Genomic DNA, 12,221 nt, shown 5'->3' with positions numbered 1-12,221 from the left:
CCTTGATGCACCAGCCAGTATCCCTAAACCCATTTAACAACTGAAAGCACTGAGACACTAAATAGTTTCATGATTTGCCCAAGACAGAGGACTCCAATGTCAGTGCTATTGGGCACTTAGGACCATGCCTACATCTCCAGATGTCATTTCTCTCTTGGGAAGAAAGAAACTCAGCAAAGTCAGTTCAAGGACGAGGCAGTGTAGGCAGTGAGGGGAGAGGCGCAAAATCATCTAGATGTGACATAACTTCATATGATAACATGTCTAGGTTACTATGATTATTGTGATTCCTACAGCTCTGTGAAGGTACAACCTGAGTCTTTGGTTCTTTTTTTCCCTTCAGGGTGGTAAAGAGCAGAGCCTTTTCTTCTGTCCCCTTCTATTCCTTGGTAGCTGAGAGATAGGACTATTCCATCTTTCATGATACCAAGAGAGAAAAAGTCTTATTCTTTCTTCTTGCAGTCATCTCCTATCCACTTATTCTTGGACAGGTTTGAGAGGGACATGTGCAACTCTTTTGCTTCTTGGATCTCATTGAAAGGGAATGGCTCACTGCAAGCAGCTATCACAGTGACCCTCAAGCCACTCATGGGTTAGCTCGTTGTTTCTCTCATCTGAGGAGAAGTTTCATAGACAGGAAGAATTGACTGAGTGGGCAGGAAATGAGTTAGAAACACGGCTGGAAGGTAAAGACTGCTGGAAAAGAAAGCAGGAGTGGGAGAGGAGGTGAACGTGGGGTCAGAGGGGTAAACTAAATGAAACCATGAAAATGAGACAGCTGGAAGAACATCCGAGTTGGATTCGGGTACTGAGGGAAGACAGAAGGAAACTGCTGGTTTGGCCCATTTTGTAGAAGGGTGCATACTCTGCCAACAGCCTTCTGAGTCTTCATAAGTGTGAGTGGAGATCAGACATTTAAGAAGGCAGTGAAGCTAGAAATTGCAGCAGTTGGGATGAGGGCATGTTTAATGTACAATTAAAGATTTCAATGGATCAGGTTAAAGAAAGAGAGAATACCAGTAATGAGGTGGAGGTGGTGATGGGAAGACAAGACAGCAGGGTGATATGTATGTGTAGGAGGAATTCTTGGGTAAAGCCAGCTTGATTTTTTTGGCCTCATGAGTAAAGTTGAGCTCTGAGTGCTGACACATTTGTTTGCTGAGCTCTGCCCGCGCAGCAAAAGATTTCCCCTTCCCCTGATAAATTTGCTGAATTGTGGAGTGGTTTTGTGTTGTGGAGGCTACTTTTACATCTCAGCATGGGGTAGCAGTGAAAGTTATTTTCCAAAGAGTATTGCACTAACCTGTAGTGTGACCTACAGCAGACAGCTAAAATTTAAAATGAGGCTGATACTAAAATATGATTCATTGCCAGTCTAATAAAGATAATACTGTAATTTGACTTTAACTTCTATGCATTCTTGGAAGTGTCCACACTTGCTGCGTTTGAGAAGACAGGTGGTAGCATGGGTAGTCATTAGCCTTCTGATCTTTGGTTACAGCCTTGTTTGCTTTGTCTCTCATGGGTTCTGGTTGGTGACCCACACAGAATGGAAACTGTGGCCTCAGTCTTAGCAGGCAACTGTCTACTTACTTTGTGAAAAATGCTCCGAATACTGAGGATAATTGAAGCAGAGGATGGTCTGAGATGGTAGATCTGATTATGAAAAGGGGACATTTCATCAGTCTATACCAAGAAGACAGCCTGAAACCTTACCTTATGTTATTTGTATCTGTTGGTCATGGTTGGGATCCAACACTGAGAGTCTTCCAGGCTAGTGGGTGGTCTGAAAAAGATCTAAGTGGTTGAGTACTTGCAAACTGGAGTATCTGCCAGTCACTATATATGGTTTGCCCTGTTCCAGTGCTGAAGCAAACCAAAAGAGGTGGAGATTGAACAGTTACAGAAGTCATGGCTGTTGTCTGGGTCTCCCCAGGAATGCTGAAGTACTCACACACAGTAATTAAACATGCCATGAACTAGTAAGCTGAGTTAAGAGAACTTATAAGAGACCATACGGAGGCAGTAAGGGAAGCACTCAATGTGTGGTCAAGTTAACACTCCACAAAAGTAGGTCTGAATATCTGCAGAACGGGTATTTATTCCCATTGAGTTTGGCAGGCCCCAAGTGCTATATGTATGCCCTACTTCATTGCACAAACTTCTACTGTTGAATCAGCTTATTTTACAGGGGCTTTATGTAATATATGTGGTTCAGGTGGTCTTTTCTGGAATGGGGTCCCTCGGAATCTTCCTTCTTGTTCAACTTCCCTATCTTCCTCCTTTAAGGTCTTTTTATGATATCTTTGAAGCTTTTCTGTGCAATCCTAGGATACGAGCGTGGTTAGATAGGAGCATGGTTAGTCTGTATATGTAGGTATACCCTTATTTTGCACAACGAATCCTTGGTCCTGTTTAGTTTATTTTCTTTTGCTCCAGCCTAGAAAATCCTTACTGAGAATTATTCCCGAAGAGGTGTTCTTGAATAACACAGTGGTTAGCCATGCTCTATGCACCTAGCGATGCCTTTGCAATTTCAAGGCATGGCCATTTAACCTCTCTGCTCTTGCGTGATGTGTGCTGGATGCACAAAGCTGTTACAGCCTGCTGGAGTTGGGAGCTACAAGTGGGCTCAAGTAAGATGAAGCAGTAAATGCTGTCCTTCAGACAAGGAAGTCTCAACTCAGTGTTTACATGTAGTTTTTTCTTTCCTCCAAAACACACAGTGCAAGGGTGAGGTGGGGAGCAGCTGGTTTTGAGGAGATGAAGGCTCAAGTATGACCAGGTTTACCACATCTTTAGAAGCTGATCCAAAACCCATCAAGCTCAGTGGAAAACAGCCAATGATTTGAAGAGCCTCTGGATCAGGCCCTTAAACTCAGCTCCTGCAATTTGGCACGCCATCCTTTGTGCAGCTGACTAATCCTCGTCCCAGTCCTGTACTCTCAGGAAGCCAGCGCAGAGCAGCGTGTTAGCAGACTGCAGGGACCACCCTCCGAAATGGCAGAGGGCCTCTTTTCACCTTGTGTTATGCATGCATAATAGCCTGAGCACAGCTGTGTCTGCAGACTTGTATTTCCTGCGAAGCTTTGTCTTCTTTGCAGCTGGATACCTGAACCACCTGGAGCTGTGGAGGGACTTGCAGAGCTTTAGAGGCTCCGAATCAGATGTCTGGCGATGGATGCTGTTGGAAACTATTAAACTTTTGTTCGCTGGTCCTCGTGTGGAGGAAGTGAGAGCATGGATCTTTAACCCCCTGGAAATGATTAGAGATGAGAAGCACAAAGGAGGCCTTGATGAACATTTTGCCCCTAAGCCACGTGGTTCCTAGCTTTCCGGCTCCTGCTGCCGACATGCAAAGCCAGGGCCTTGGTTTTTAATTTTTCATACTGTTTTTAAACAGATACTTTTGCAAATGTAAACATGCCCCAGCGCTGAAGGTTTCCAGCCAAATTAAAGAGTCAGCACTGGAAAAATCAGCCTTCTGAGAAAGGTCAAATACAAGCAAACTCTGGAGTTCATTGGGTCCATATGTGTAAACTTCAGCTAATATGGGATAGACCCAGGGCAGCACTTACCTTGCAGAACTGAGCTAGTTTCAGAATGAAAGGCTGGAGCTGTCCTTAGGGATGCCTGTGGTCCGAGCAGTAGATTTGAATGTGTCAAAAGAAAAAAGACCCATGTACTGACTCTTGGTTGCATTTCCATTCCACTTTATCCCTTCCCTCTTTACAGGAAGAAAGAACGTTGGGAAGGAAAATGTGCCGTTTGGCGTTAATTCTGACAACTCACACTTAGACATTCTTATCTGGGACCATGCTGGGTTTAATAATCTCCAACTACATGCCTATAAAAGCTTAATTTTGCTGTGAGGATGCATGCCTTGCAGCCTTTAATTTAATAACCGGGAAGGGTTTCTTTGTAAGTTGTACCACCTGCAGTAGTAATAGAAATCAAGACACTGCCTGTTATTTCTTGGGCTTGATTGACATTTCAGCCAACATGGAAAGATTCAAGCCACCTACTGCCTTTAATTTTTTTTTAATTATTTTTACCTGTAATTTGTCAGAGCTTGCCATTAAAAGGAAGAACTGATGAGTGTACCTCTCTGAAGTGAGAAGCTTTTGCTTAGAGCAGCAGATGAAGAAATACTCTTCCTGCCACTGCACTGTAATAGTGGGTTAGTTAGTAGGAAAGAGTTGGTAGGAGAGGAGGTAAAATGACAAGAGAAATTATGGCCTAAAAGCAGGATCTTTAAAAGGTATCATCATTATATAGCAATCCCCTAATCCCACCCCCGTCAGCCAACAGAAATGCCAGGAGATCTGCAGCACATGTCAGCCGGCTAACCTGCCTGAAAGGTGTTATTGTTGCTGGTTCTGCTGCTTGGCTCAGAAATGTCTCTGCAGCTAAAGAGCTACAGGAAAAGAAGACAGAGCCCCATTAGTTAGGAGAATGCCGGAGGTGAAACTGCGTTGCCTCCCTGGTGCTAGTACATCATTAAGGGTCCCAGAGGAGTGTAGGAGGTGGAGATGCTTGAAGGTTAGATGGGCTGAGTTATTCCTTAACTCATGCCTTTTCACTGAAGAGCAGAGGAGGTACACGTGTTGTGTGCAGTGCGACAGGAATGCTGAGAAGGGCTGGAAACGTCCAGCTTCTGGCGACTGGGTTTTTAGATTGTGAGCATGGAGGTCTCATTGTCGGAGAGCCCCTGGCAGTGTGCAGTTAGGTGGGGCATGGGACCAGGCCTGATGGTGTCCAGCTCCATAGTGAGGGGGCTTAGGAGCTGTTATGAAACATGGTGGTGGTCAGGGCAGAGGCAGAAGCTCCATGACAAGATTCTGCTTTGGGAAGTGAGGCAGGACAAGTGGAGTGTAGGGACTTTTATATGTGTTTTCTTAAGGTTTTGATAACTGAAGGGCTTGATTAGGTTTCATCCATCCCTGGAGGGAGAAGGGACTTGAAATTGCTCAACAACTATCCCTACGTCAAAGGTTTTAAGCTGTTGCACATCTGTAATCCTACAAAGCATGCCAAGACACCAAAGGCCTTAATGAGATTCCTCATCAGCGTTGTCATCTCACCCCTGTGGAAAGGGGAACTAATGCCTACAACAAAAGATTCAAACCTGACTGCCTTCAGTGAGATTTCTCAATTTATCATTGGGGGTATAAGATGACAATGGAGCATGTTTTTTCAGAGCTCTTTTGAACTGGTCTGAACCACATCATTATTGTTATGAGTCATCAGGTCATTGGCCTGTGTATTGCTAACCTGTTGGCATGAGGCCAGAAGGTATTACTTTTCATGTTGAGCCTCTTGGATCTTCAACATGCAGTCCTTGAATGAGCCAGGGTTACTTATCAACAGGTCACAGAGGGATTACAGATATACTGATTTGGTCTCATTTGTGCCTTGCTCCCTCAGATATTTGGTATTCTCCATGTATTTAACAGCCAGAGTAGTTAACAGTTGGAATAAATTCGTAAGAGAAGTCCTCACAGCAAAGCTGGATGACTTTCTGAAAGATATGTATTGATCTATCCCCAGTTATTTGGTGCAGTAAAGGTGTAAGGTGAGAGGCTGAAATTTTGTGATCCGTGATACACACAAGGTCGAAGTTGGTAACTGTATTGAAAGCTGGAATTCTGGGAATGCCCTAGCATCATGCCTGAGAGTACCCTAAAAATAGTAATTCAGCTTTTTCTTTAAACAGGTGTATTTTTTATTACATCAGGACTATCTGCCCTAGATCTCTCAATTGATGTTGTGTTAATAGATGCAGCTTCTGGAAGAGCTTTGTCTCCATGAGCATAGCACAGCCAAATCAATGGCTTTGCATTTAACCTGTGTGATTGCAGTTTGGACAATTGCCTAGATTGGCAAATCCAAGCTAGTTGATAGAGCCAGTCTCAAGCTTATGCAATCTCGCAGCCACAAAGATGCTGTGATGACCCCCACCCCCAATCTAAATTAAGGAGGATTTAACTGATAGGGATCCCAGATGTTAGGTAAAGTGAAACCTGGAAGAGAACCCTGAAAGAGAAGGTAAAACCTGTCATTGGAGCAGCCAGGTCTTCAGTGCAGATCACTTCTACTCTAACTTGGTTTTCAATCAGTTGACCCCATCTTCTCTTTCTGGAGGGCAGCAGTTTCCCTTTGCTTAGCACAGAAGGCACAGCTATGGAGGTACTACAGCAGGCAACCTAGTCCCTATATACCACTTAACCCTGGCACTGAAGATGGTTCCCCAGTTTTAACAGAAGTCAAATTGAGCTGCTGTTGTCTCTGAAACCAATGCTGGCACTCCACCTTGGATGTGAAAATAACTGCTGAGACAGCCCTGCGTTTATGTGCAGTTTTTTGCACGTTCTGCGGAGGATCAGAATAAATAGAAACCCTTTAAATAGATTATTAATTAGCCTTCTCCTGACAGATAACTCAGTAGGAAATCCATTAGTGGATGTCCGGGTAAACTCACTGCTTCTAGAGCAGCTTTATTGTTTTCTGCTTTCTCATTTTCGTTGCAGATCTGAAGCCCTGGGTGTCGAATTTCACCTATCCAGGTGTGCATGACTTTTCTCAGCTTGCACTGGATGCCAACAGGAACCAGCTCATTGTGGGAGCAAGGTAAAGATAATCTTTTAATTAGCCCAGGGTTGCTGCTCAAGCTCTTTCCCTTCAGGTTCTGGCTTCAGAAGAGAGTGTGTTTCCAGCTTATGTGGCCATTCTCCACCTCAAAAAGAAAGCTATAATTTATGTAGAGGGATTTAGATTCCTAGTATAATTGCAAAGAGAAAATTACTAGATTTTTTTTTTTTTTAAACGCAATCAAAATGACTAGTTAATGAAGCAGAATGCTGGCATCTCCCTCGGCATCGTGAATGTTAGAAGAGTTATAGTAAATCATTTTGCACCCTCCCTCTGCCAGCACAGAATTTGACTTTATGGTTTATTTGCATGGCCAGACTTTCCCTCTGTACCAAGTTCATCTACACACCTTTGTATAAGTCATAATGACAGTGTAAATGATTGCTTTCTTCTCTTTTAGAATTCACTCCATAACCTCTTTGCTTCATCTTGCTGATGTAGCCAGATCCTCACCTATGCGTTTTGGTGCAACTGTCTTGTTTTGGCCCATTGTATATAATCAGTGTATGTTTTCCTTTATTTTCAAACATTATTTTTATTTAGGATGCCATAAGAGTAGGTTGGAAACACACAAGATGAGCATAGGCAAGCTCTAACAAATTTAGAGCTGCATTTGTAACAGGAGAAGAACTATGGTTCAGTGAAATAATATACGTCAGGAGTGGTTGAATCATGAGCCCCAACAGCAACTATTTTTTGTTGCATAATAAACAGATAAGACAACCCAAAAAGAAAAGACTAAGTATGGCCTAACAAATCAGTTTAAGTATAACATTTAGAATCAGATAACATTGTGGTAGCAGTCTCTGCTACTAATGAAAATGGAGGAAGAGACTGCTTTCTTCCCAGGTTATTCAGCATTAGAGGACAGGAGGTGAGGAGCAGAGCTGGAAGAACTCACGATACGAACAAGAGAAAAGAGCAAGATGTGTTGCAGAGGGAGAGTTTCTTGCTTCACAGAGGCAACCGAAGTGTGATTTAATATACATTTTCTGTGTGTATTTGTGCAGTAAATAATAACACTTACCTTCCTGTAGCTGTTCAAATTGCCAGAGGCCCTCCTGCTTTTCATACAGAAACATTTTACTTCTCAAGCCGTAGCTTTACCTGTGCTGGAATCTTTAACTAGCAATTATTAATATTTATTACTTCAGAACGGCATTGCTTTGGGGACAGCTGTGAACAGTGCCTTCTGCCAGGCATTGCACAAACACAGGCACGTCGCTCTGAGGAATTTATGGTTTACATAATTCGGCTGCACAGCAGGTTTCCCCCTGCGCAGACGCTGCTAACGCTGACATGCTTCACCCCTGCTCAAACCCCAGCGACACGTCCTGGAGGGAGTCTCTGTCTCCACAAGAGTTTGTACGAGCGTGGTTAGACACAAGGCTACAATATCATTATAAACAGGGGAAGTGACAGCAAATTTGGCTTCCTGCTGGAAGTACAATATATTGCAGTGTATTGCTTCACGAGGAAGCAGTAACAAGTATTTATAGACTTTCCTTGGAAAAGTCAGTTTTTATGAAGCGCTACCCACCTGACTGGGAGACTGCAAGTTTCGATGGTGCCACACGGCTCTGCTGAGCAATTCTTGATAGAGTTAATGGAGACATCATTTCCCAGGGTGGGTTTTTTTGGGTTGGATACAGGCTTGGTGTGGGGAAAGTGGGGAGTGCCGAGCCCTTTCCCTCTTCACCATCTCATTTCCACTCTGTGCGAGGTGACAGGGAGAGGTGCCTGAATATGGGGGTGTGGATGAGGTCCTCGGTGCTGCACAGCTCTGGGTGCGCTGAGCTCCTGGAGCTGTGCCAGAGAAATGGGAAGGGGAAGTAAAGTTTTTTCTGTTCCATCCTTCCCTGATAAATCCACACCTTGTTCTGGACTATTTTTAGGGGTGATTTTTTGAGTCATTAGTTGCTCGTGCACCATCTGCTTGAATTTGCAAATGAAACAATACCTCAAAGAGATAGGAGCTGTCTCTATCCATCTCTACAGGGTGTAATTTATGAAACCTAAATTTAAATGTTAACCATGTTTAAATGTGCTACTGTAGATCATATTAGTAGTAACGCCAGCTATTCTGGGGTTGTGGAAGGAGTTTGGGATCAGGGTGGAGTTTATAAGTACTCCCACTTCTCAATTTCCTGGTTAATATCATTCTATTAGATGATAGCGTTATAAATTATTTCAGACTAGTTCTTTCTGTCTATTTAAAAGCAGTATGACCTCACCACAGCATCTCTTTGGCTTAGTTCATCCTGTGTTTCAAAGCTTCACAGAAAATGCTTCCTAGAAGAAAAGAAGATCCTGGGGCTCACGAGGGTTTTTGGTTTCAGGAATTGGACACAGCGTGACTGAAACTGTAAGAGGTATTGAGGGCATGCCATGCAGACAGGGAGCTGGAATAACACGAGCCTCAGATTTTTAAGCTTTATCCTTATCTGAGAGCCCTCCCCAAGTGACTGGTGCTGTCTGAGTGCAAACCAGAGGAGCCTGATAACTCCACTGCACCAAACACCTGCCAAGTCAAAATCCCAGAAACAAAAGAATTAGTTTCAAAAGCCCACCATGGTTTCTAAGCAACGTATTTACTTGTCACATCATTTGTAAAATCCAAACACTTGCAAGTAAGGATATGAATAGTTTAGAACATTGTAAATCTCACACTACCCATATTATGAGCCACATTTCATTAAGTATAAAAACACACATTTCAAAAATTCATAACCTTCATTTTGACTTGTAGTTTGCATGTTTTGTTTTTGTTTTAAATGTAGTGTTAGTGTTTTAATGTACTGTTTTTCTTCTGTGAATGAGTGATTGTTTTGAAATATTTGCTGCTTTTTTCAGCTCTTGAGCACATGTGATTACTCTTTGAGCTTATTTTAATGGGAGGAAAAACAATTTTCTAGACCTCATTATTACTGAGAAAAAAACTTGAAAATATGATCTGAACAGCTCAAAAAACAAGACACATAAATCCCCCCATGCATTAAAAAACTGATGATTTTTGGGAACTTGAATCCTGCTTTTTCTGTGCTAGCTATCAGCAATGCCATTTTTGTCCAATTGTCCTGCCTTTTTGCAAAACACTTTCTTCTTTTCATCAAGAATAAGCCTTGAATTTTTCAGACCTGAGAAAACTTCCAAGTCAAAGCCAATAAAGGAGCTGAAATGGAAACTGATTGCAGCCTTGACTATGTAGAAACTTCCATCCCTCTCTAACAGCACGATCTGGAATGCTTATTGTCTTTACTTTCAATCTCTTTCCCATTATTAGATTTCAGATTTAAGTCTGCTATATAGCATTCCTAGCGAGCAGTTTGCTTTTATTAGCTGAGGGTCTATTTGCTCTACCTAAACATCTGAAATCAAAGAGTAATGGTGAGGAAATGGGTGGCAGTTTCTTGCAGATTAGTGTCACATAATGAGCTATAGTTTTGAATTATAGCCACAAGTTGTATATATGCCGCCATGGCAGAAGAGCCACAGAGGAGATTATTCTGGTACCAGAACAAAGGCTAGGAGACTGGGACACTGCTCTTTTGTCAGTAATACAGCTGGTGAATGGACTGGGAAGAACAGCTTGAATGAGCCGCTGTATAATAAATGGTTTAACAAAGGAGATAAGCTGAATTTCCTAACTCGATGGGCAAGCAAAAGAGACCCGTGTTAAAAAGTGGAGACTTAAAAGATGAAACTGTTTGAATTGATAGTATCTGCTTGCTGTAGCTCAGGGTCAGATCTAGACAGAGTCAGTAGCCATGGAGAGCAGCAGCCTGCCTGGCAGCCAGACAGCTGCAGACCCTTTGCCTATGCCAGTGTGCCCGTGCTGTGATGGGGATGCCAGAGGTGATGGTGGTGGGGCAGGAGGAAGCCAGCTCACCTCTCCAACGTTCTTCCTTTGCCCTTACTCCTCCCTCCTTCCCTTCCCTGTCTGTAGCAGAGGCATGCTGGCCTTCTCCCATCCCCACGGCAGAGATTTCATCTGCATGTTGGAGAAGGTGTGCTCTGTTCTCTCACCTGTGCTGTAGGCAGGGTGCCCAGTCCCCGGGGAGTGTTGGTTTTGTGGAGGAGGTACATAGTGTAGCTGTGATATCCCACCTCCTCCAGGTGCCTTACTCCTTGGGACTATCTCATTACTGGCTGGGCAGAGACAGGAGCCAGCAAAGAAATGATGATATGAAAGACCCTGCTTGGAGTCAAGCCAAAAAGCATGTTTCACAAGAGCTCCCTGGCGAGGAGAACATAAAAAGTTTAAAGGAGGATGGTTGAGACACCGTGTGACAATCTGGCACGGCAGCAAGCTGAAGGGAAACAGCTTGGACAACAGGAGGATGTTACCCAAACAAATGGCTGCACAGAGAGTGGCTGGGAAGCTCTAAGGGAAACATTTGACTTTTCCCAGAAGGAAACTGCGGGGGTGTCAGCTCGGGGCAGTAGCCTGCTGGGGCTGCGGATGTGAGAGGCATGGCTACGAGGGTTGGCCATTTGCAGGGAGTGGAGGTGTTACCGTAGAAAAGCAGCCAGAAAGCGTCATGACCAGAAGTCCTCATAGTTCTGCCAGCCAAGAGGGCCGTCAGCTCCATCAGGAGATGGGAAAGGATCGTCTCTCATGGCTGTCGGACAGGGAGCTGCAGCTCAGGAGCCCTTGCCACAAATAGTCATTACCAGGAAGAGCCCAGAGGTAGAGGGTAGCGAGCAAAGGCTGCATCAAGGGACTCAAAACTGGCAAGTAAAGTGCACGTCATTCTGGTCTGCCAGACTTCTCTGCAATAAACGTAAAGCTACTAAGCTGCTGGTGATGCAAGTCTGGACACTTTGATGGGTGTGATTTTCATACTTGATTTAGAGCTGAACTGAATGTGCCTGTTAATGCCGAATAGATAGGCGCAAGAAAGAAGATACGGTTAGTTTGGGCAACAGGGAAGGTGCTCTATGAACTTTCAAGGGTTGTTTTAGGGGGAGCACAGCAGCCTGGGTGCACCCCTTCTTGGCTATTATTGCTCCTGGCTGTATAAGCATTAAAACAGCTCTGGATCATGCAAGTTTAGGAGCTGAAGACTGAATGGAGTGACTGATGTCCCAAAAGAGTTGCTTCAAGTTGCAGCTTGCAGAAATATGGCAAATTGTAAATATACTCCAGGACCCTCAACCAGCAGGTTTGACACCTTGAGTTTATTGAAAGTCTCCTGTGTATGATAGATTAGTCTGTCAGACACCAGGTTTCATGCAGATTTCTGGCTGAACATAGGCTCTTTCCTGCCTGCTTGGCTGAAAGCTCCAGAGCACTGCAGTAAAACTCTCAAAACCTGCGCTGCTTGGAAAATATCACTCTTACCCTTGGGCACCTTCAATCCTGTCCAGATCTGGACTGCCACTGAACCCTGAAGAGAGTAAGTCTCTGCAGATTATGTTGCCTGGGCAAAAAGCATTTTGCAAACCAGGAAGTTCAGTGGCAGAAGTCAGGTCAGAGTTGATCCATAGATTCAGAATATCAGCTTTGGGTCTAAACTCTGTCAGAGTACTTTCTGTTGCCAAATGATCAGGGCCCCTCACCACAGGGC

At 43.9% G+C, this 12,221-nt stretch overlaps 1 protein-coding gene across 1 annotated transcript in view; it reads left to right on the top strand.

Annotated features, from left to right (window-relative positions):
- SEMA5B (sema domain, seven thrombospondin repeats (type 1 and type 1-like), transmembrane domain (TM) and short cytoplasmic domain, (semaphorin) 5B) overlaps positions 1-12,221 on the top strand; it is a 135,171-nt gene that overhangs the window by 9,416 nt on the left and 113,534 nt on the right. The window contains exon 2 of the mRNA XM_010568773.1: positions 6,531-6,630. Within this exon, the coding sequence (XP_010567075.1) occupies positions 6,531-6,630 (100 nt within the window). The remainder of the gene's footprint in view (positions 1-6,530; positions 6,631-12,221) is intronic.

Source organism: Haliaeetus leucocephalus, unplaced genomic scaffold (genome assembly GCF_000737465.1).
Source record: "Haliaeetus leucocephalus isolate CR32 unplaced genomic scaffold, Haliaeetus_leucocephalus-4.0 Scaffold1, whole genome shotgun sequence".
NCBI classification, from domain to species: Eukaryota; Metazoa; Chordata; class Aves; order Accipitriformes; family Accipitridae; genus Haliaeetus; species Haliaeetus leucocephalus.
This window is presented reverse-complemented; position numbering and strand designations above follow the sequence as displayed.